General features: G+C 45.0%; 2 protein-coding genes across 4 annotated transcripts in view; one reads left to right on the top strand and one right to left on the bottom strand.

Annotated features, from left to right (window-relative positions):
• The window catches only part of LOC130368901 (protein mono-ADP-ribosyltransferase PARP14-like), a 380920-nt gene that overhangs the window by 283821 nt on the left and 73496 nt on the right, over positions 1 to 23603 (bottom strand). The window contains exon 2 of one of the 2 annotated variants that reach the window (XM_056573329.1): positions 14709 to 14883. In XM_056573329.1, coding sequence (XP_056429304.1) covers positions 14709 to 14810 — 102 coding nt within the window. In that variant the 5' untranslated portion in view covers positions 14811 to 14883. Of the gene's footprint in view, positions 1 to 14708; positions 14884 to 23603 lie in introns of those variants that run through there. The other variant, XM_056573349.1, reaches the window with a different exon arrangement.
• Positions 22710 to 23603, top strand: part of TPM4 (tropomyosin 4) — a 103202-nt gene continuing 102308 nt past the window's right edge. The window contains exon 1 of one of the 2 annotated variants that reach the window (XM_056573421.1): positions 22710 to 22854. In XM_056573421.1, coding sequence (XP_056429396.1) covers positions 22741 to 22854 — 114 coding nt within the window. In that variant the 5' untranslated portion in view covers positions 22710 to 22740. The remainder of the gene's footprint in view (positions 22855 to 23603) is intronic. The other variant, XM_056573416.1, reaches the window with a different exon arrangement.

Below are 23603 nucleotides of genomic sequence, written 5' to 3'. Positions count from 1 at the left end.
TTGCTATGCTCTATGCCACATTGGGAGAATGTCATAAGGTCAGATGAAACCAAAATAGAACTTTTTGGTAAAAACTCAACTCGGCGTGTTTGGAGGAGAAAGATTGCTGAGTTGCATCCAAAGAACACCATACCTACTGTTAAGCATGGGGGTGGAAACATCATACTTTGGGGTTGTTTTTCTGCTAAGGGACCAGGATGACTGATCCATGTAAAGGAAAGAATGAATGGGGCCATGTATCGTGAGATTTTGAGTGAAAACCTCCTTCCATCAGCATTGAAGATGAAATGTGGCTGAGTCTTTCAGCATGAAAATGATCCCAAACACACCGCCCGGGCAATGAAGGAGTGGCATTTCAAGGTCCTGGAGTGGCCTAGCCAAGCCAGTCTCCAGATCTCAACCCCACAGAAAACCTTTGGGGGGAGTTGAAAGTCTGTATTGCCACACAGTCACAGTCCACATTATTAAGGATTTTTTTTTCTCAGTATCTCTAGTACCTCCAGAACTTGTTGCACTTGTAGTTCCACAGCTTGTCATAGCAGCCCTACTCTTTGTCTCCATGGGCTCAAGAGGGGCTGGAGATACCTTGTTGCATCTCCTGGCAGAGCGCCTTAAAGGAGTACTGTAGTGCAATATCACTTATCCCATATCCGAAGGGGATAAGTTATAGATCGCAGGGGGTCTGACCGCTGGGAGCCACCACGATCTCCTGTACAGGGTCATGGCAGTCTGATAGAGGCACTATGCTGTACCCAGCAGGAAGCCCCAGCAGACATGCCCCCTCCATGTATTTCTAAGGGATACATGGAGGGGGCGTGTCGGCCGCGGCATCAAGCGAACACCCCCTTCCTCCAGACAGGAGATCACAGGGGTTCCAGTGGTCGGACCCCCCAAGATCTATAACTTATCCCCTATCCATCAGAAAGGGGATAAGTTATGTTCCACTGCAGTATTCCTTTAACCCAGGGATCTCTGATACACTTCCTGAAGCCAGTCCCTCCACAACTGGCCACTGGCTCCCCCTGCCCCCCGCGGTCCTGGTGCCAGGACACGTGCCCTTCCTCTGGGGAAAAGAGAACAGTGTCCTGCAGGATAGATGGGTTTCCCTCCGAGCTGAGCACACACCAAATGACTTCAGACAGTACAGGAGGATGTTCCCTCTTGTCCAGAGCTGTAGACACTATTCTGCTGGAGGAGTCACTGTATTCTTTCATATTACTGATCCTGTACTAATCAAAGTTATCCTGTATTATACTTTAAAGATGCACTTACTATTCTGCTGGTGAAGTCACTGCGTACATTAATGAACTAGAGTTATAGTATGTATCATACTTCAGAGCTGTTTTCATTACTCTGGAGGTGCAGACACTGTGTACATTACTCTTATAGATCCTGAGTTATCCTGTATACTTCAAATCTTCACTTTGCTGGTAGAGTCTTTGTATTTCTATATTGCATTACGTACACCAATCCTGAGCGATATTCTGCTTTCTTACTGCAGAGCGGAATTCATTATTCTGCTGGTGTGGTCAGCATGAGCATATATTCTACAACCTATTCGGTAGTGATCGTGCATCAGATTCTTAAATCCCAGAGCGGTACTCACTCATCTTCTGGTAGAGGCATTTTAATCACAGTATCAGTTATCCTCTAGTTACACCAAAGCAGCATGCATTTTTCATTGATGAGGTTACAATATACATTTATTACCTGGTACTGTTAACAAGTTATGTCCAGTGTTTTTCAGAGTTGCACTCACTATTTTATGGTGAGGTCACTTTAGACATACATTACATTACTTAACCTGTTCTGATTTGGGAATAATTATCAATCCATCCCTTCTCCTTGAAATCTACCTGATTGTAGAGGCAGAGCAAGTGTGGGGGCATTTGTGGTCAGGGTTTATGGTGATGTCCTACACTGATAAGGGAGTCACTGCAGATATCTTCAACTAGAGTAGGTCCAGGGCTCTCATGGTGGTGTCCTTCATATTTAGACTTTTCTGGCACTACAACTTTCACATTATTGCACCCTTATCACTGTTATAGAATATTGCAGGTGTCTCACTCTCTCATTCCAATTTCCAGGACTTCCAGCAGTTTTATCCTCTGACGGCCCAGCATGCCATCCTCACTCCTCACCACACCCTTCTCACTCTAGTCTGAGGGATCTTCAGTTCCGAGCTCAGAAATTAAACCAGTAAAGTACTCCTTGTCCGATATTACTCCTCAGATGTACAGCACAACCTGGACATTCTTACATTACAGCAGGGGTCCTCAAACTTTTTAAACGGGGGGCCAGTTCACGGTCCCTCAGACCGTTGGAGGGCCAGACTATAGATAACAAAACATGAATAAATTCCTATGAACACTTATATATATATATATCTTATTAGTGGACTACCACTTTAAGTACACAGCACAGTTCCCCCCACATTAGGTTGGCAGTATAGATCCCCCCACATTCGATTGTAGTTCCCCCACATTAGGGTTGGCAGTACAGTTCCCCCACATTAGGGTTGGCAGTACAGTTCCCCCACATTAGGTGCAGTACAATTCCCCCACATTAGGTTGGCAGTACAGTTCCCCCACATTAGGGTTGGCAGTACAGTTCCCCCACATTAGGTGCAGTACAATTCCCCCACATTAGGTTGGCAGTATAGTTCCCCCACATTAGGTAGTAGTTCCCCTACATTAGGTTGTAGTTCCCCCCCACATTAGGTGCAGTATAGTTCACCCACATTAGGTTGTAGTTCCCCCCCATATTAGGTGCAGTATAGTTCCCCCACATTAGGTGCAATATAGTACACCCACATTAGGTTGTAGTTCCCCCCCCCCCCACATTAGGTGCAGTATAGTTCACCCACATTAGGTTGTAGTTCCCCCACATTAGGTGCAGTATAGTTCCCCCACATTAGGTGCAATATAGTCCCCCACATTAGGCTTGCAGTATGTTCCCCCACATTAGGTGCTGTATAGTTCCCCACATTAGGTGCAGTATAGTTCCACAAATTAGGTGCAGTACAGTTCCACACATTAGGTGCAGTACAGTTCCACACATTAGGGTGCAGTACAGTTCCACACATTAGGGTGCAGTACAGTTCCCCCACATTAGGTGCAGTACAGTTCCCCCACATTAGGTGCAGTACAGTTCCCCCACATTAGGTTGGCAGTATAGTTTCCCCACATTAGGTGCAGTATAGTTCCCCCACATTAGGTGCAGTATAGTTCCCCCACATTAGGTGCAGTATAGTTCCCCCACATTAGGTGCAGTATAGTTCTCCACATTAGGTGCAGTATAGTTCTCCACATTAGGTGCTGTATAGTTCCCCCACATTAGGTGCAGTACAGTTCCCAACATTAGGTGCAGTACAGTTCCCCACATTAGGTGCAGTATAGTTCTCCACATTAGGTGCAGTATAGTTCTCCACATTAGGTGCAGTATAGTTCCCCACATTAGGTGCTGTATAGTTCCCCCACATTAGGTGCAGTATAGTTCCCCCACATTAGGTGCAGTATAGTTCCCCCACATTAGGTGCAGTACAGTTCCCCCACATTAGGTGCAATATAGTTTCCCCCACATTAGGTGCAGTATAGTTCCCACATTAGGTGCAGTATAGTTCCCCCACATTAGGTGCAGTACAGTTCCCCACAAAAGCAAAATAGACATGGAGGCCCCCATCTGGGGGTGCTACCTTCCTACTGGCAGGAAGAGGGGGTTAATTTGAGGGTACTACCTTCTTACTGGGGGGGGGTAATCTGGGGGTACTACCATCCTACTGGGGGAGGGGGTTAATCTGGGGTACTGCCTGCCTACTCGGGGCCCCAGATTAACCCCCTCCCCCCCCCCCAGTAGGCCGGTAGTACCCCCCCCTCTCCCTCCAGCAGGCATGTAGTACCCCCAGATTAACCCAGGAGGGGGGTTAATCTGGGTAGTACTACCTTCCTACAAGGGGGGGGGGTTAAACCGGGGTTACTACCATCCTACTGGGGGGGGGGGTTAATCTGGGGGTACTACCTGCCTACTGGGGGGGGGCGCAAGTTAACCCCCTCCCCCCAGTAGGCAGGTAGTACTCACAGATTAAACCCCCCCCCCTCAGTAGGATGGTAGTACCCCCAGTTTAACCCCCCCCCCCCCTTGTAGGAAGATAGTACCCCCCAGATTAACTCCCTCTCCCCCCCTGTAGGAATGCAGTACCCCGCAGATTAACCCCCTCTCCCCCCACCCTGTTCGAAGGTAGTACCCCCCTGATTAACCCCCTCCCCCCCTGTAGGAAGATAGTACGGTGCCCCAGATTAACCCCCTCCCCCCAGACCCAGTAGGCAGGTTGAAATAACATTCACTCATGGTAATCCTGGGAGCCGCGTACCGTCATGTGACACGTCACGTCACGCTCTGGGGCCAGCGTCCTTGAATTCAGCGTGACGTCATGATGGTCATGTGACGGCAGTGACGCGTGGAAATACAAATCCCGGACCAACGGAAGGTGAGCCAGAGCGGAGCGGGGCACAAAAAGGAGCAGGAGGCAGCAACTTCAGGGGCACAAAAAGGAGCAGGAGGCAGCGACTTCAGGGGCACAAAAAGGAGCAGGAGGCAGCGACTTCAGGGGCACAAAAAGGAGCAGGAGGCAGCACTCTGCGGTGCGCCTGATGGAAAGGTGCACTGCACAGCGCAGGTCAAGGCGGGGGGCGGGTGCTGAAGGATGTGAGGCCGGTCAGGCACAGATGGGGAGTGCTGGGGAGCGTCTTGGTGTCACCCCATTTGGTTGGTGTCACCCGGTGCGGGCCGCACCTGGGTCGCAACGCCACTGGTCTAAGGCCTGTAGAATTCATAAAAGACAGCATGTCACAATTCAACGGTGCTAAAAGTCAAACATTTGGAGGGTCTCCTTGGTGTTTACAATATGTAAAGTACAACCAAAAGGTAAATCCTTCCATTGTTAAGTATCTGGCCACTCAAAAAGCATGGTACCCAATTCAGGTATTCAATGTGCTAATGCAAGCTGTGGCAAAAGGCCGTACAACTAGTCCTCTTCTGTTTTGTTACGTGTTGCCTCTAACAAACTCTAATTGTAAGCATGTTGGATTTAGCCTCCATACTGGGCATCACACCATAACAAATCTCAGGGCATTCTTTCAGAGTTGGTGCGGCATGGCTGGTTCCTAAACTGGGAACTGCATCCCCAATATGCAAGAAGCTGGGTTGGTGGTAATCCTCTTGCTACAATCCTTATATTCTTGAGCCTCAGTCCAAGTTTGCTAGGTCATTCAGGAATTTGGCATCTTTTTCTCCCTCTCACTCCATCACTCCTTCCCTCCCTCTCCCTCTCTCTCTCTCTCTCTCTCTCTCTTATATATCTCATGGCCCTCATTTACTAAGAGTGGAGTGTCGGTTTGTGGTTCTTTTTTGTGTTTTAAACCTTTCTTTCACTTGGTATTTACTAATCTGTCGCACTTTTCCCGATATTTTTAATCAGGGGGAAAAATTCTGTCGCACGGTAATTTCTGTCGCAGGGTTTTCTGTCGTACTGTAAATTCTGTTGCAGGCAGGTTTATTTCTGTCAATGGGTTTCTTCTACAGAAGTACAGATGTGGGAGGTGGGAATCCCAGCAGGGGTTTTCTTGACCTTCCAGTGAATATCCGACTTCGGCACTGGAGAGCTACTCTGGCGTGGTGACACAGGAGTCGGGTATAGATTCGTAATTGCTTTTTATTGAAAATCATAAAAAGTGCCAATACATGGTAGGACTACGCGTTTCTGAGGGGCTCCCTCCTTCCTCAGATCCGAGTTACAGTGTGTGGATACAGTACTTTATGTATACATATTTCCATGAATACATTAACCCATTAAACATTCAAAGTTTACCGGGTCTGAATGCCATTAGAGGCTGAGTATGACGTCAGTCTCCAGAGTCTATTGGTGGTGTATACAGGGGTGTGGAAATAAAAAAAAAAAACTACTTGTCCAAGGGAATGAAGCTGAACACAATCTACTTGTCCCTCAAGAAAATCCACTTGTCCTGGTAGATGAAATAATTTTGACCAAAATAGTCTGATCCCCCCCCCACTAGACCACCAGGGATGGATATAAGATCCTTTAGACACTGCTGACAGCGGTGATCTAATGGGTTAATAGCGACCACGGTGATCGCAGTATGTCAGGATATTAGCGGCGGGAGAGCTGTAGCTCCTCTTACGCCCGAGCCAAGCCCAGAAAAGTCTAGATGTAACTTTTTGATCACCATAAAAAATTTCTCATATGAAGTGACCAAAAATGAACAATTCTGGACTATTCTTTTACATTTACACCGTTCACCGTACAGTTTAATTAACATTATATTTTAATAGTCTGGACATTTCCACATGCAGCGATACGACTTATGTTTATTTTTGTACATTATTTATATTTAAAGAAAATTGGAAACTTTTATTAGGAAAGGGGCTTATTCACATATATACACACTTTTTAAAATAATTTAATCACTATTTTTCAGTCTTCATAGGGACTTATGTGTTACTGGGGGGGGGGGGGGGGTTCTGCTTCTCCAGTTTATGTGCTGCATTTTGTGTCAGAAAATGCTGGAAGTTGCATTTAGTTACTAGATAACTACAACACCCAGCATGCCCTCATACAGCCTATGGTTGTGTGGGGGTTGCAGCATGTTGCACTGTATAGTATTACAGTTATGGTTATTGTGGAACATGCTGGGAGTTGTAGTTTTGGTTTGTGTCAGCTGTAGAGCCATAGTCTGTGTCAAGGAATACTGGGAATTGCAGTTAGTAACTACAACACCCAGCATGCCCTGATGCAGCCTATGGCTCTGCAGCTGACCCGAACCAAAACTACAACTCCCAGCATGTTACACTTTATAGTTCTACAGTTTTGGTTATGGTGCAACATGCTGGGAGTTGTAGTTTTGGTTCGGGCATGTTTGTGTGCATCCGTGGGGCTCTTGGTTGGCGGGAGAGTATGAAGGGGGTGGGATTCTGGGGGTGCAATTCACACATTATACATTACATACACATCACACATAGACATCATACACACAGTATACATTACATACACATCACACATAGACATCATACACACAGTATACATTACATACACATCACACATAGACAGACATCATACACACATCACACATTACATACACATCACCCACAGACATCATACACACATTATAAATTACATACACATCACACATAGACATCATACACACATCATACATTACATACACATCACACATAGACAGACATCATACACACATCACACATTACATACACATCACCCACAGACATCATACACACATTATAAATTACATACACATCACACATAGACATCATACACACATCATACATTACATACACATCACACATAGACAGACATCATACACACATCATACATTACATACACATCACACAGACAGACATCATACACACATCATACATTACATACACATCACCCACAGACATCATACACACATTATACATTACATACACATCACCCACAGACATCATACACACATCATACATTACATACACATCACACACAGACATCATACACACATTATACATTACATACACATCACACACAGACATCATACATTACATACACATCACACACAGACATCATACACACATTATACATTACATACACATCACACATATACATTATACACACATTATACATTACATACACATCACACACAGACATCATACACACATTATTCATTACATACACATCACACATATACATCATACACACATACATTACATACACATCACACATAGACATCATACACACATTATACATTACATACACATCACACAGACATCATACACACATTATACATTACATACACATCACACAGACATCATACACACATTATACATTACATACACATCACACAGACATCATACACACATTATACATTACATACACATCACACATAGACATTATACACACATCATACATTACATACACATCACACATAGACATCATACACACAGTATACATTACATACACATCACACATAGACAGACATCATACACACATCACACATTACATACACATCACACATAGACAGACATCATACACACAGTATACATTACATACACATCACACAGACAGACATCATACACACATACAATAAATACGCATCACACACAGACATTATACACACATCACACATAAACAGACATCATACACACATCATACATTACATACACATCACACATAGACAGACATCATACACACATCACACATAGACAGACATCATACACACATCCAATAAATACACATCACACACAGACATTATACACACATCATACATTACATACACATCACACATAAACAGACATCATACACACATCATACACACATACAATAAATACACATCACACACAGACATTATACACACATTATACATTACATACACATCACACATAAACAGACATCATACACACATACACTTACACCATACATATACACCAGTGTTTCCCAACCAGGGTGCCTCCAGCTGTTGCAAAACTACAACTCCCAGCATGCCCAGACAGCCGAAGGCTGTCTGGGCATGCTGGGAGTTGTAGTTTTGCAACAGCTGGAGGCACCCTGGTTGGGAAACACTGATATACACCACACATATACACACATCATACATACACCTGCCGCTGCCCCCCCAATCATACATTAAATACACACATCACACATACACTCACACCCTACATATACAACCACCCTTCCTGCCGCCGCCTGCATTCTCTGCCTCCTCACCTGAGCCGCCATGAGTGGACATTAGAGCTGTAGTCCCGGCCGGTGTGAGGTTACATGGGTTTGAAAATCTCACCTCACACCGGACGTCCTCTCCTCCCCCGCTCTGTGTTTTCCCTGTGCAAACATGCAGCCTCCCCGTGGTGGATTAGGTCCTGTGGAGACAGAGGAAGGGGAGGGATAGAGCTGTGTGCGGGGGAGGAGCTGTGTGCCGAGCTGTGGACATCCTTTCTCTCCCTGTCTTCTTGTGTTATGTGTAGCTGCGTCCTCCATCCTCCGGGAGGACTAGATAAGGGGGCGTGGCTCAATTATGTAATGCGAACATGCGACCTCGGGCTCTGCGGTCAGCTGGGGGCTGCCCCCTCCATACACTCTGAGGCCGGTGTGAGGTGTAGACTTGCATCGGCTCCTGCGCCTCACACCGGCAGTAAAGAAAAATACGGGGGAAGTCGGCCTGTCCCTGCTAGCCCGATACAGGGCTAAATCTATAAACAATTCACCTGCCCGGCGCCCAAAACTACTTGTCCCGGGCGTCGGGCGATAGAATTTCCACATTCCTGTGTATAGGAATGGATGGGCTAGATCTATAACATTGTGATTTTTTTCCCCTTGAAATCAAGGGGCCCATTGTGGTCTATGGAGATCTTGCGGCAAACGGGGTAGAAAGGTAAACAGCAGTGTCCTTGTAGTAATGTGGATGGTAGACCCTGGTGTAGGTTCAATACAGAGTTGTGATTATACTTCAATTAGGATAGAAATGATTTTTTTTGAACCGTGGGAACTTTCTTAACTATAAATTGACCCATATATGTCTATCCTAATTAAAGTATAATCCCAACACTGTATATCAACCTGGGAATTGAACCTACACCAGGGTCTCCCATCCACATTACTACCAGGACCCTGCTGTTTAGCTTTCTACCCCATTTGCCGTAAGATGTCCATAGACCAAAATGGGCAAAAAAATCACAATGTTATAGATCTAGCACATCCATTCCTATAGACCACCAATAGACCCTGGAGGCCAACGTCCTACTCAGCCTCCAATGGCATTCAGACCCGGCAAACGTTTAATAGGTTAATGTATTCATGGAAATATATATTAATTATATATATATATATATATATTACTGTATCCACACACTAACTCAGACCTGAGGAAGGAGGGAGACACATATAGATAGATGTATTAAATGAGTATATGATTATTATTATTATTATTTTTTAATCACCATCATTACTGAAACGACAGGAAAAAAAAAAGAGCTAAAACCTTGCTTATAAATGAAATTGTGCAAAAAAGTAAGAATTGCTTGAAAAAGACAAGGCAGGCAAAGGAGCAAACAGCCAGAGAATTGACTCCACTTTCTGAAACTTTATATATGCTTTAAAGTGTCGGGTTTTCTTCCCAGATAATTCACATGAATTTCAGAGTGGATTTAGGAAAAGGCGAGTGATTTTGGCTGAATTGTAGGGAACACGCCCCTTTTCCCGAAAACAACGCCCATTCTGTAGGGTTTTTTTTCACTCTGAGTGATTCAGATTCTGTCAGTTTTTTTCTGTCGCACATTGGCCCTCATTTACTATTGCAAACCCGACATGTTTTGTCGGGTTGTGTGCCAGATTCTGTCGCATTGCGCCAGAAATTCTGTCTGCGCCAGATTTTGCGCCAGAATAAAAAAAAATGCAGACTAACTCTCCATTTTGCGAAGAAAACCAGAAAAAGGGTTGTGGCCACCGGGAAAATGGGGCATGGTCCCGACATTTTCACAAAAACCCAACATATTTACTAAGGTTTCCACATAAAATGTGGTGGATTTGATTTGAGATTTGAGGAAAACCAGACAGATCAGAGTATGTGTAAAAAAAAGCAAAATGTAAGGAAAGTGGAAAATGTAGGGAAACCTTAGTAAATACCGTGGAAAATAAATTGTAAGGAATTAAAACCCAGAAAGAAACCTACACAACACTGTTAGTAAATCTTCCGTGCGACAGAATTTAGGCGCAAAACTCAACAAAAAGAGTCGGAATCATGTTAGTAAATGAGGGCCAATGTGTGTATGTATGTATGTATGTATGTATGTATGTCCCAGCATCATGTCCAAACGGCTAAAGATATTAACATAAAACTTGGCACACATGTTACTTATATGTCAACAACAAACATAGGATAGGTGATTTAATCCTTACCGACCCCCATTTGCCAGGGGCGGGGTTTTTGTTTAAATTCCCATACAAGTCTATGAGAAATATATGTTACTGCAGAACTTCCAAACAACTGGAGATATTTCGATAATACTTGATCACATGTTATATGTCCACTTAAAATATAGCATAGTTAATTTAACCCTTAACTACCCCCATTTGTGAGGGTCGGGGTTTTTGTTTAAAGTCCCATGCAAATCAATGGGAAATATATGTTCCCACATAACTTCCGTACGGCTGGAGATATTTCAATAATACCTGGTCACATGTTACTTGTATGTCAAATAAAAATATATAATAGTTAAATTAACCCTTACCTACACTCTTATATAAAAGATGGGTCTTTGTTTTAACTCCCATGCAAGTATATGGTACTTCCAGTACCTTACTCCACAAGCTCCGCATCTCCTGGTGAATGTGTCAGTCCGGCTTGCAAGCCACACCCCATCTCACAAAGACACGCTCACTGTTTAAGCCCCACCCCTTTTATTCTCTACCCTTTTTGTGCATCGGTCTGGTTTGCAAATCACACCCAGTCCCAGAAAGCCATGTCTCCTTCTATTTTCAGCTTACAATATCTTCATCACAAAGCAGTCCCACCTGAGGACAGGATATGAGGATGGGACATAAGGACAGGATATGAGGACAGGATATGAGGACAGGATATGAGGACAGGATATGAGGACGGGATATGAGGTTGAGATATGAGGATGGGATATGGGGACAGGCTATGGGGTTGGGATATGACAACAATATATGAGGATGGGATATGAAGTCAAAGGCTTCCTCCTTTGTTGATTTTCCTCCCCAACAAGGATTAGGAAGGAAAAAACAGCCAACACCAGGTACTCAGTTAATAAAGATATATATATATATATATATATATATATATATATATATATATATATATATCTATATATGTACAGGGACGTGCACAGACATTTAGGAGGGCAGGGGCTCAAGTAAAAAAAAAAAGAAAAAAAAAGGGCACTTCTCAAAATGTATAAAACGTCTGCCAGACTTAATGGTAATGCTCTGCAGAAAGCAAAGTGATGTCACAGGGAGATTTGCTGCGGCCCTGGGACACAGTGGACCTCCGGCCAGGCCCCCTTGACATTCCTAGCCCCCATAAAGGTTGGTGTTTTTGTAAAATAAAGTCAAGAACAGTTTCTCTGAGGTCTGCCATGTGTATATACACTTTGGCTGTGCTGTCAGTCTTATTTGCAGAAAACATGTGACAGCTGCCCTATAATATACTGTATTATAGGGGAGATTCATCAAAACCTGTGCAGAGAAAGAGCGGTGCAGTCGCCCATAGCAACCAATCAGATCACTGCTTTCATTTTGCAGAAGGCTTTTCCTCTGCAAAGGTTTTAATAAATCTCCCCTATATGCCCCGGTCTGACCTCTATATGACAGAACCCATCACCCAGCACCCACCTTATGCAGGAATCTCCACACAGCCCTGGTTCTTACACTAAAGAGATGAACACCACACAAATACATGCTTACATGCCATCATTAATGAACTATATACTGTGCCACTATTATTTAACTATACTGTGCCACCATTAATGATCTATACACAGTCCAAGCATACATAAAAAATAATGTTCCAATATAAATGAAATATATACTGTGCTTCCATAAATTCCCTATATATTATGCTTCCATTCCTCTATTAATTCTCTATATATTGTACTTCCATTCCTCTATTAATTCTCTATATACTATACTTCCATTCCTTTATTAATTCCCTATATACTATGCTTCCATTCCTCTCTTAATTCTCTATATACTGTGCTTCCATTCCTCTCTTAATTCTCTATATACTGTGCTTCCATTCCTCTATTAATTCTCTATATACTGTGCTTCCATTCCTCTATTAATTCTCTATATACTGTACTTCCATTCCTCTATTAATTCTCTATATACTGTGCTTCCATTCCTCTATTAATTCTCTATATACTGTGCTTCCATTCCTCTATTAATTCTCTATATACTGTGCTTCCATTCTTCTATTAATTCCCTATATACTGTGCTTCCATTACTCTATTAATTCTCTATATACTGTGCTTCCATTCCTCTATTAATTCTCTATATACTTTGCTTTCATTTCTCTATTAATTCCCTATATACTGTGCCTTCATTTCTCTATTAATTCCCTATATAATTGTGCTTCCATTTCTCTAATAATTCCCTAATAATGTGCTTCATACAATACATACAAGCACATAACATAAAGACACATACAGTACATAGGTAATATACACACATACAAAGAGACACTTTGACACATACATACAGGCCCAAATATACAATAAGAAACATAAATACACAGTCACACATATAATATGGAATATATACAAACAGATATAGCCAACAGGCACATCATACATATAGGTACACGCATATATTCACTAACAGATATATACACACATACATAGATTCACTTGCTCATATATATATATATATATATATATATATATATATATCAATCACACATATAGATACATAGATTCCCTTGCTCACATATATACATACATAGATTCCCTTGCTCACACACACTGACATACATTTGATCACATATATACGCAGAATTGCTTACATGCTAACAGTAAGGCCCCATCCCCCTCTGCACAGGCACATACATAGAGGTGCACACACACACACACACACGCAGACACATCATACAGGCAGACACATCATACACACACACAAAGACCCATATAGACACATCAAACAGACACACAAACTGACATACAATCACTCACATAAATACAAAATCACTTACAGTAAGGGCCCCATGCCTCTCTGCATAGGCTGGAGATTCTTGGCCGGACAGACAGTGGGCGGGACTTCTCTCTGCCTCCTCTGCCCTTGTCTCCTCTGTGTGGAGAGGAGAAGAGAAATGGCAGATCATGACAGGGTAAGTGGCGCCCCCTTCCTGCAGGGAGGGCACAGCACTTATTTTACTGCTCCTGTCACCCTGAGTCTGCACCTCCTTTTGTGAGGGCACTAGAGAGGCAGGTGAGGAAAAGGGCAGGGGCTCCAGCCACCTTTCACTCCTATGTGTGCACGTCCCTGTGTATATATATATATATATATATATATATATATATTATGCAAAGAAGCTCATCTAAAGACTCATCCCCTTTTCCTAGTCTACAGGCCTCTCACCAGCCAAGCCAGAACATCCTGCTCTGTACTGACGAGGGGAAAACACCCTGAAACAGCTGTCTGCATATGGGTCCTCTTCCCTTCTGGGGAGAATTCAGGCTTGGCATCACATCCCGATAAGTTTTTGAGACTCCATAATTGGAGCTAAAGCTGACTTCAGGGAATGGTACCTGTGAAGGTGATGAGTTGCTTTGCATATTCCTTTTCCCAGAAAGCCCGTGGAGTGAGTGTGTGTCGCGTAAACAATAATTCTCTTATATGTTGTTTCTGTTTTTTTCCCCTTTCAGATACACCTTACAGCAAGACCAGGGTACACCTCTGGTCCAAAGGGTTAGGTAAGGGAACTTTCACAGGTAATACAAGACTGGACAGACTGGGACCAAAAATAGGCCTAGGGATATTAGAATAAGCAGCCCATTTTTTTTTTTTGGTGAGGGTCTGACTACTCGGAAATTGACAGAAAGCCTCAGGCATTATGGGAGTTGTAGTTTTGCAACAGCTGTATAACCACACATTGGAGTACAGTTTCATCCATCATCCCCACAAAACTTACAAGTGACTCCTGCTCAGTTGGGACAGTCAGGAGAATACACAGTGATATCAATGACCTGAGTGACGTCTTCTCTGTTGGTCCAGATGCCAGGACTTCTTCCATCTAGATCTTCCCTCTGCAGAGACTGACGCCCGGACATCATAGGATCCTCACTTTGTCATTAGATCCTCATCCTCTGTACGAAAAAAATAATTAATATAATACTGCCAAACCCTGTGCCCCCTGACTATAACCCTGACACACATTGTACACATAATAATACTGCCAGACTGTACCTATAATATTAATACTGCCAAACACTGTACTCTTCCAAACATTTCTTCTCAATTCAGCTGAATCCCACCCCTGTATTGCCCTTCTTCAGACCCCTCTGTCCTTCTCCATCCTCCTCCACCAGGCCCATCTGTCCTCCTCTGTTCTCCTTCTCCAGACCCCTCAGTCCTCCTCCATCCTTCTCCTCCATACCCCCTCTGTCTTCCTCCATCCTCCTCACCCCTCTGTCTTTCTCTGTCCTCCTAGTCCAGACCCATCTGTCCTCCTCACTCATCCTCTTCCAGACCCCTCTGCCCTCCTCCATCCTCCAGACCCTTCTGTCCTCCATCCTCCTCCTCAAGACTTCTGTCCTTCTCCATCCTTCTCCTCCAGACCCCTCTGTCCTCCTCCATCCTACAGATTCCCTTGTCTTCCTCCAGACCAATCTTTCCCCTTCTCCACCAGACCCCTCAGTCCTCATCCATCCTGCTTCTCCAGTATCCTCTTTCTCCTCCATTCTCCTCCTCCCGACCCCTCCATCCTCCGGACCTCTCTTTTCCTTTTTTCCCCAGACTCCTCTGTCCTCCTCCATTTTCCTCCTCCAGACCCCTCTGTTCTCCTCCATCCTTCTCCTCCAGACTCCTCTGTCCTCCTCCATTTTCCTCCTCCAGATCCCTCTGACCTCCTCCATCCTCTACATTCCCTTGTCTTCCTCCAGACCCATCTTTCCCCTTCCCCACCAGACCCTTCAGTCCTCCTCCATCCTGCTCCTCCAGTATCCTCTTTCTCCTCCATACCCCTTTTTTACTCCTAAATTCTCCTCCTCCAGACACCTTTGTCCTCCTCCATTTTCCTCCCTTAGACCCCTCTGTCCTCCTCCATCCTTCCCCTCCAGACCACTCTTTCCTCCTCCATCCTCCTACTCCAGACCCATCTGTCCTCCTCCATCCTCCAGTCCCCACTGTCCTCCTCCAGACTCCTCTGTCCTCCTCCATCATCCTCTTCCTACAGACTGCTCTTTTCCCTTTTTTCTCTGAACTCCTCTGCCCTCCTCCATTTTCCTCCTCTAGACCCCTCTTTCCTCATCTATCTCCCTACTCCAGACCCCTCTGTTGTCCTCCATCCTCCTGCTCAAGACCACTCTGTCCTCCTCCTCCAGACATCCTGCTCATCTCCATTTTCCTCCCCCAGACCCCTATGTCCTCCTCCGTCCTCTCCCTCAAGACCCCTCTGTCCTTCTAATTCCTCCTTCTCTAGACCCCGGTCCTCCTCCATCCTCCAGACCTATCTGTGTTCCTCCATCCTCCTCCTCCAGACCCCTCTTTAACCTTCACCAGACCCCTCTGTCCTCCTCAGTCTTCCTCCTCCAGAGCCCTCTGTCCTCCTTTACCTATGTTCCATGCATAAACATATGTTTTATACATACACATACATTATTCATATTTACATAATATATACATACATCATACATACATTTTTATACACACACATCATTCATACATAATACACGCATACACACATCATACATACATTTTTTATGCACACATCATTCATGCATACATAGATCCACAATACATACATATACACATCATACATGCATAAACACACATTAAACATACAGTACGTACATCACACCACCTTTCCTACCCTTTCCCTTAATCCTTTTACTTTTAATTTTACTCAATTGGTTTTCCCCTATTTCAGGCACACCTGACATCAAGATGAGGGCACACTTCAGGTCAAATGGGTTAGGTACGGGTACTATCGCAGTTAATATAGGACCATATCTATAACAGTATTTTTCTAGAACATATCTTTACAGTGGCATACAGTCATGGTCTCTCTAAATGTGGCTCCCCAGGTTGACAGCTTCAGATACTATTGTGAACTTGCAGCGCCAGGGACGTCATAGTCAACTGTGTCCTCTGGAAATTAAATAATTAAGTAATCTGAAAGCAAGTTTAGCAATTATTGGCCTTCTTGACCTGACTGGTAATTTGTTTAAATTTAATGTTTTGCCTAGATTTTATATATTTTTTTAACTGATTAGAACCAGATACTGAAACATGTTCTTTTCCAATCTGTTTTCTGATTGCAATTTTTATTTTTAGTACATTATTATGGGGGCTGCCATCTTGCCTGAACTGTTTTTAACAGCACTTAGAGATATGCTAGATAGAAAACCCCATGGACATAGACACAATGGCCGACATTTATTATTGTCTTTAGACAGTTTTTTGTGTCTACAAAAGGCGCAAAAAAGGCACAAGCAGGGTTTATTTGCGCCTTTTTTGTGCCTTTTGGTTTACACATTTCTGCAGATTTTGAGTTGCAATCCACTGATTTTGCCAATACACATGATATGGAAGCGTTTTATGAACTGCGCCTTTTTGTGTAAAGGCGCAAAAAAGGCGCAATGCCACTGAAAAGTCTCTAAAACTACACCAGCCCAGGCTTTTTTGGTGTATGTGAAGAGTGAAATTTCAGAAAATGTTTATCTGCACATTTTATAAATTTGTTGCTCCTACACATTACCAGCACACAAAAAAAAGTGTAGAAAAATGCTTCACTTACACCTACAATGATAAATGCCAGCCAATAGACTGGCACAGACCTTATTCACTAAAGTAGAATAGTTTCCTAAGCATGCTCTGTGACCAATGCAGAGGTCATTTTACAAGGAGGAAGAGGCTGACCTCTGAGCTTAAGCTACTATCTTTTCTATGTACTGGTGTCACCTTTTACCGCGCACTCATAGTTATCTGTACCGAACAGGACTTCTCAGCTTAATATTAAAGGGGTACTCTGCCCCTAGACATCTTATACCCTATCTAAAGGATAGGGGATAAGATGTCTGATTGTCGGAGAAGGGGGCAGAGCCATGATGCCCTTGTATAGCCCTCCATGAGCCACAGAGCGATCTTTGCTTCAGCAGCTCATGAACGGGGGTGATGCAGGAGAGCTTGCGGAGATCTCCAGCGGCAGGACCCCCACGATCAGACATCTTATCCCCTATCCTCCTGAGTACCCGTTTAAAACTAATGGCTTCACTGAGAACTGCAAGATTTTAGGAATATTTTATAACCTAGGTAGTAAAATGTAAACCATCACCAACTATTTAAAAAAATTGGCTTAGAAGAAAATTGCTTAAATCAAGTTTCTCTGTTGATTCCCTTTGAATGTTTTTGTTTTCAGACTGCCCAGCTTACAGAATACTCGCTCATAGCAATACTAGAATTTGGCACAAGGTAAAATCCCTATTACTAGCTTTTAACATTAGTGTTAGGGTATGTTTACGTGCCGAATTCGTCCCGCTGTTGGGACAATATCCGCACAGAAATTTTAAATTCCGATACTGCCTATGTGAACATAGCCCTAAAAACTTCTTCAGTTCTTCAATCTTTATTTGATTCTTTTATGTTTGCAGTTAGGCATAGATACAATTCAAATGAGAAAATAGCTAAGGATGCTTCCACGGGTAAGTTGATGCAGTTTTAATTTAAAATTATGAATATATTTAAAGGGTACTTTTCATCAAAAAAAACTTTTGATATATTATAGATTAATGTATGCAGAATAACTTTCCAATTGCATGTTATTAAAAAATATGCTTCTTTCTATTTAATTTTCCACTTTGAAGAAATGACCACTAGGGGTCTCCCTACCAGTCCTTTTTTTTTATATAGATTTCAGACTCATGCTGGAGTCCTAAATCTCAGACTGCAGCCGGTACACAGACAGACAAACTCCCTGGCAGGGAGCAGTGCTGAGCTTGTCTGTGTCCCAGCTGCAGTCTAAGATTTAGGACTCCAGCATAAGTCTGAAATCTATAAAAAAAAAAAAAAAAAAAAAAAAAAAAGGACTGCTAGGGAGACCCCTAGTGGTCATTTTGTCAAGTGGAAAATAAAATAGAAAGAAGCATATTTTTTAATGACATGCTATTGGAATGTTATTCTGCATACATTAATCTATAATATATCAAAAGTTTTTTGGGTGAAAGGTACCCTTTAAAACAAAATAGAAGTAAAATATTTCCTACCTTTCCCATCCATTTGTGGCACTGATGTAAAAAAATTGTCACGATGCCGGCTGGCAGGAGGTGGATCCTCTGTGCCAGAGAGGGATTGGCGTGGACCGTGCTAGTGGACCGGTTCTAAGTCACTACTGGTTTTCACCAGAGCCCGCCGCAAAGCGGGATGGACTTGCTGCGGCGGTAGTGACCAGGTCGTATCCACTAGCAACGGCTCAACCTCTCTGGCTGCTGAAGATAGGCGCGGTACAAGGGAGTAGACAGAAGCAAGGTCAGACGTAGCAGAAGGTCGGGGGCAGGCGGCAAGGTTCGTAGTCAGGGTGGATAGCAGTAGTACTGGTACACAGGCTTAGGACACACAAAACGCTTTCACTGGCACAAGGCAACAAGATCCGGCAAGGAAGTGCATGGGAGGAGGTCAGATAAAGGCAGGGAGCAGATGGAAGCCAATCAAGCTAATTGGGCCAGGCACCAATCATTGGTGCACTGGCCCTTTAAGTCTCAGGGAGCTGGCGCGCGCGCGCCCTAGAGAGCGGAGCCGCGCGCGCCAGCACATGACAGCAGGGGACGGGAACGGGTAAGTGACCTGGTATGCGACTCGCGAGCGGGCGCGTCCCGCTGTGCGAATCGCATCCCCAACGGCCATGACAGTGCAGCGCTCCCGGTCAGCGGGACTGACCGGGGAGCTGCAGGGAGAAAGACGCCGTGAGCGCTCCGGGGAGGAGCGGGGACCCGGAGCGCTAGGCGTAACAGTACCCCCCCCCCTTAGGTCTCCCCTTTTTTTTGTCCGGTGACTGCCTCCCCTGGGATGAGGACACCGGGAAGGAATGGATGGTTTCCTCAATGGCAGGCAGTACAGCAGGAGTGGGAATGGGGAGGGAGGGCAGAGGGTGAGGCCTGGCACGGGGCAGTGTGACACCAGGACGAGGGCCATGAGGAGGCACCGAGGCTTGCCTGAGTGGACTGGGAGGGGGGGAGAGGCATATTCTGTGGCAGGCAGAGTCCCTAACGACCTTAGGGAGACCGGATACAGGAGGAACCACAGGGTCACGGCAGGGAGTACTGGGAACCGGTTTAAGGCAGTCTTTGGAACAAGAGGGACCCCAACTCTTGATCTCCCCAGTGGACCAGTCCAGGGTTGGGGAATGGTGTAGAAGCCAGGGTAGTCCAAGGAGAACTTCAGAAGTGCAATTGGGGAGGACCAAAAACTCAATTTTCTCATGATGAGGTCCGATGCACATTAGGAGGGGCTCCGTGCGGAAACGCACGGTGCAATCCAACCTGGCTCCGTTGACCGCGGAAATGTGGAGTGGCTTGACAAGACGGGTCACCGGGATGCGGAATTTATTCGCCAAGGACTCCCGAATAAAATTCCCAGAGGCACCAGAGTCCAGGCAGGCCACGGCTGAGAGGGAAGAGCTGGCTGAAGAAGAAATCCGTACAGGCACCGTGAGACGTGGAGAAGCAGACTTAGAGCCAAGAGACGCCACACCCACGTGAGCTGGGTGCGTGCGTACGTTTCCCAGGCGTGGAGGACGGATAGGGCAATCCACCAAGAAATGCTCGGTACTGGCACAGTACAGACAAAGATTCTCTTCCTTACGGCGATTCCTCTCTTCCAGGGTCAGGCGAGACCGATCCACTTGCATGGCCTCCTCGGCGGGAGGCCTAGGCGCAGATTGCAATGGAGACTGTGGGAGAGGTGTCCAGAGATCTAAGTCTTTTTCCTGGCGGAGTTCTTGATGCCTCTCAGAAAAACGCATGTCAATGCGAGTGGCTAGATGAATGAGTTCATGCAGGTTGGTAGGAGTATCTCGTGCGGCCAGAACATCTTTAATGTTGCTGGATAGGCCTTTTTTAAAGGTCGCGCAGAGGGCCTCATTATTCCAGGAAAGTTCAGAAGCAAGAGTACGGAATTGTATGGCGTACTCGCCAACGGAAGAATTACCCTGGACCAGGTTCAACAGGGCAGTCTCAGCAGAAGAGGCTCGGGCAGGTTCCTCAAAGACACTTCGAATTTCCGAGAAGAAGGAGTGTACAGAGGCAGTGACGGGGTCATTGCGGTCCCAGAGCGGTGTGGCCCATGACAGAGCTTTTCCAGACAGAAGGCTGACTACGAAAGCCACCTTAGACCTTTCAGTAGAAAACTGATCCGACATCATCTCCAAATGCAGGGAACATTGCGAAAGAAAGCCACGGCAAAACTTAGAGTCCCCATTAAATTTGTCCGGCAAGGACAGGCGGAGGCTAGGAGTGGCCACTCGCTGCGGAAGAGGTGCAGGAGCTGGCGGAGGAGATGGTTGCTGCTGCTGTAGCTGAGACTGAATCTGCTGTAGCTGCGACTGGAGTTGCTGAGTCATGGTGGTCAAGTACGACAGCTGGTGATCTTGTTGGGCAATCTGTCGGGCTTGCTGGGCGACCAGTGTGGGGAGGTCGGCGACAACAGGCAGAGGAACTTCAGCGGGATCCATGGCCGGATCTACTGTCACGATGCCGGCTGGCAGGAGGTGGATCCTCTGTGCCAGAGAGGGATTGGCGTGGACTGTGCTAGTGGACCGGTTCTAAGTCACTACTGGTTTTCACCAGAGCCCGCCGCAAAGCGGGATGGACTTGCTGCGGCGGTAGTGACCAGGTCGTATCCACTAGCAACGGCTCAACCTCTCTGGCTGCTGAAGATAGGCGCGGTACAAGGGAGTAGACAGAAGCAAGGTCAGACGTAGCAGAAGGTCGGGGGCAGGCGGCAAGGTTCGTAGTCAGGGTGGATAGCAGTAGTACTGGTACACAGGCTTAGGACACACAAAACGCTTTCACTGGCACAAGGCAACAAGATCCGGCAAGGAAGTGCATGGGAGGAGGTCAGATAAAGGCAGGGAGCAGATGGAAGCCAATCAAGCTAATTGGGCCAGGCACCAATCATTGGTGCACTGGCCCTTTAAGTCTCAGGGAGCTGGCGCGCGCGCGCCCTAGAGAGCGGAGCCGCGCGCGCCAGCACATGACAGCAGGGGACGGGAACGGGTAAGTGACCTGGGATGCGACTCGCGAGCGGGCGCGTCCCGCTGTGCGAATCGCATCCCCAACGGCCATGACAGTGCAGCGCTCCCGGTCAGCGGGACTGACCGGGGAGCTGCAGGGAGAAAGACGCCGTGAGCGCTCCGGGGAGGAGCGGGGACCCGGAGCGCTAGGCGTAACAAAAATGCATAAAATACTGCATCAACTAGCGTGAAAGCAATCAATTTGCAATTACAGAGTAGTGTTATGAGAAATAAAATGGATGGGCATTACCAGGGCACTGCTATTACGGTTAGCTTTTATTCCTATTACTTGATGACATGCACCACTTCCATTCTAAAGGGCAGCTGATCACACTGGACAAATATACTCAGATATGCTAATAAGCCTTATCTGTGGCATGTGTTCATTTGTCAGAACACTTGCTGTTGTCAGAAGGTTATAAATGGAAACCAAATCTTTTCTTTTCTCCTTTAGAGAAAATCAATCCCAAATAAGGTGACTGGTTAAGGGCTGTGGATTTCGGAGTTGAAATGAGTCCAAGTGTTTCCTAGGAAAGGATGTAAGTGTAAGTCTTGTGGTGTCTCAGGGGAGTAAATCATCCAATGATGTTCTTTGTGAGTTTAGAGCTGCTTGTAGATTATCCTCCTCCAGTTGTGCTCTGCTCAGTTCAAACAGTCCTTCCCTGCACCAGGTCCTACTCCTTTTCTCTCTGCGGCCAGGCTACAAACTCCAGCCAGGATGGAAGCAATCAAGAAGAAGATGCAGATGCTGAAGCTGGATAAGGAGAACGCCATAGACAGGGCAGAGCAAGCTGAAGCAGATAAAAAGGCAGCAGAGGACAAATGCAAACAGGTATATATACTGTAGCAGAAAGCTGGGCAGTGTACTGTAAAGCACTATAACATCATATAGGCACTTAAGAATACAAACACATGCATCATATGTTAGGAAAAGGACTCAATGGGGGGGGGGATTTATCAAAGCTGTCAATGTCCCGCATCAATATAGACCAACTACAGAGGCTTAGGTCGGTCTATTGTGCACCTAATTTATCAAAAGACGCACGGCTCTTGATAAATTCTGCGCACGGACTTCGGAATCTATGCTTTAAACTGTATTGAAACCTGCTCCAACATGGTCTGACATTTCGGCGTACTTTCAGCCGATGCGACTTGTCGCGGAAGTCACTTTTGATAAATTCAGCACCAATGTGTTTTTCCGTCTAAAATAGACTAGAATGCATCATGTCCAAAAAATCCTCTAAAGCAAAAGTCGCAGAAAAGTCGCAAATATTTAGACTGCGACTTTCTGTGCGACAAATTTAGACAGGAAAAAACTGTCTAAATCCTTCGATAAATCTCCCCCAATATGCTTAGAATATGCTTAGTAAACTTCAAACAAAAGAGCACGAGATGTGCTGTAAGCTACTAATACATAGCTGCTATGCCTGAATCATGAGAACAGTTGTCTGTACTACACCTATTTTAATCTAGATTTTTAAATTAAACGTTTTTAGTTATTAACAACATGTGCAGACAGAATGGTTTGTTTAAATGCATTAGTTAAAGTCTGCTGAGCCCTGCATCTACTGCCCCTAAGAC

This window comes from Hyla sarda, chromosome 1 (genome assembly GCF_029499605.1).
Source record: "Hyla sarda isolate aHylSar1 chromosome 1, aHylSar1.hap1, whole genome shotgun sequence".
Lineage (NCBI taxonomy): Eukaryota > Metazoa > Chordata > Amphibia > Anura > Hylidae > Hyla > Hyla sarda.
Note: the sequence above shows the minus strand (reverse complement) of the source record. Positions and strands in the feature narration are given on the sequence as shown.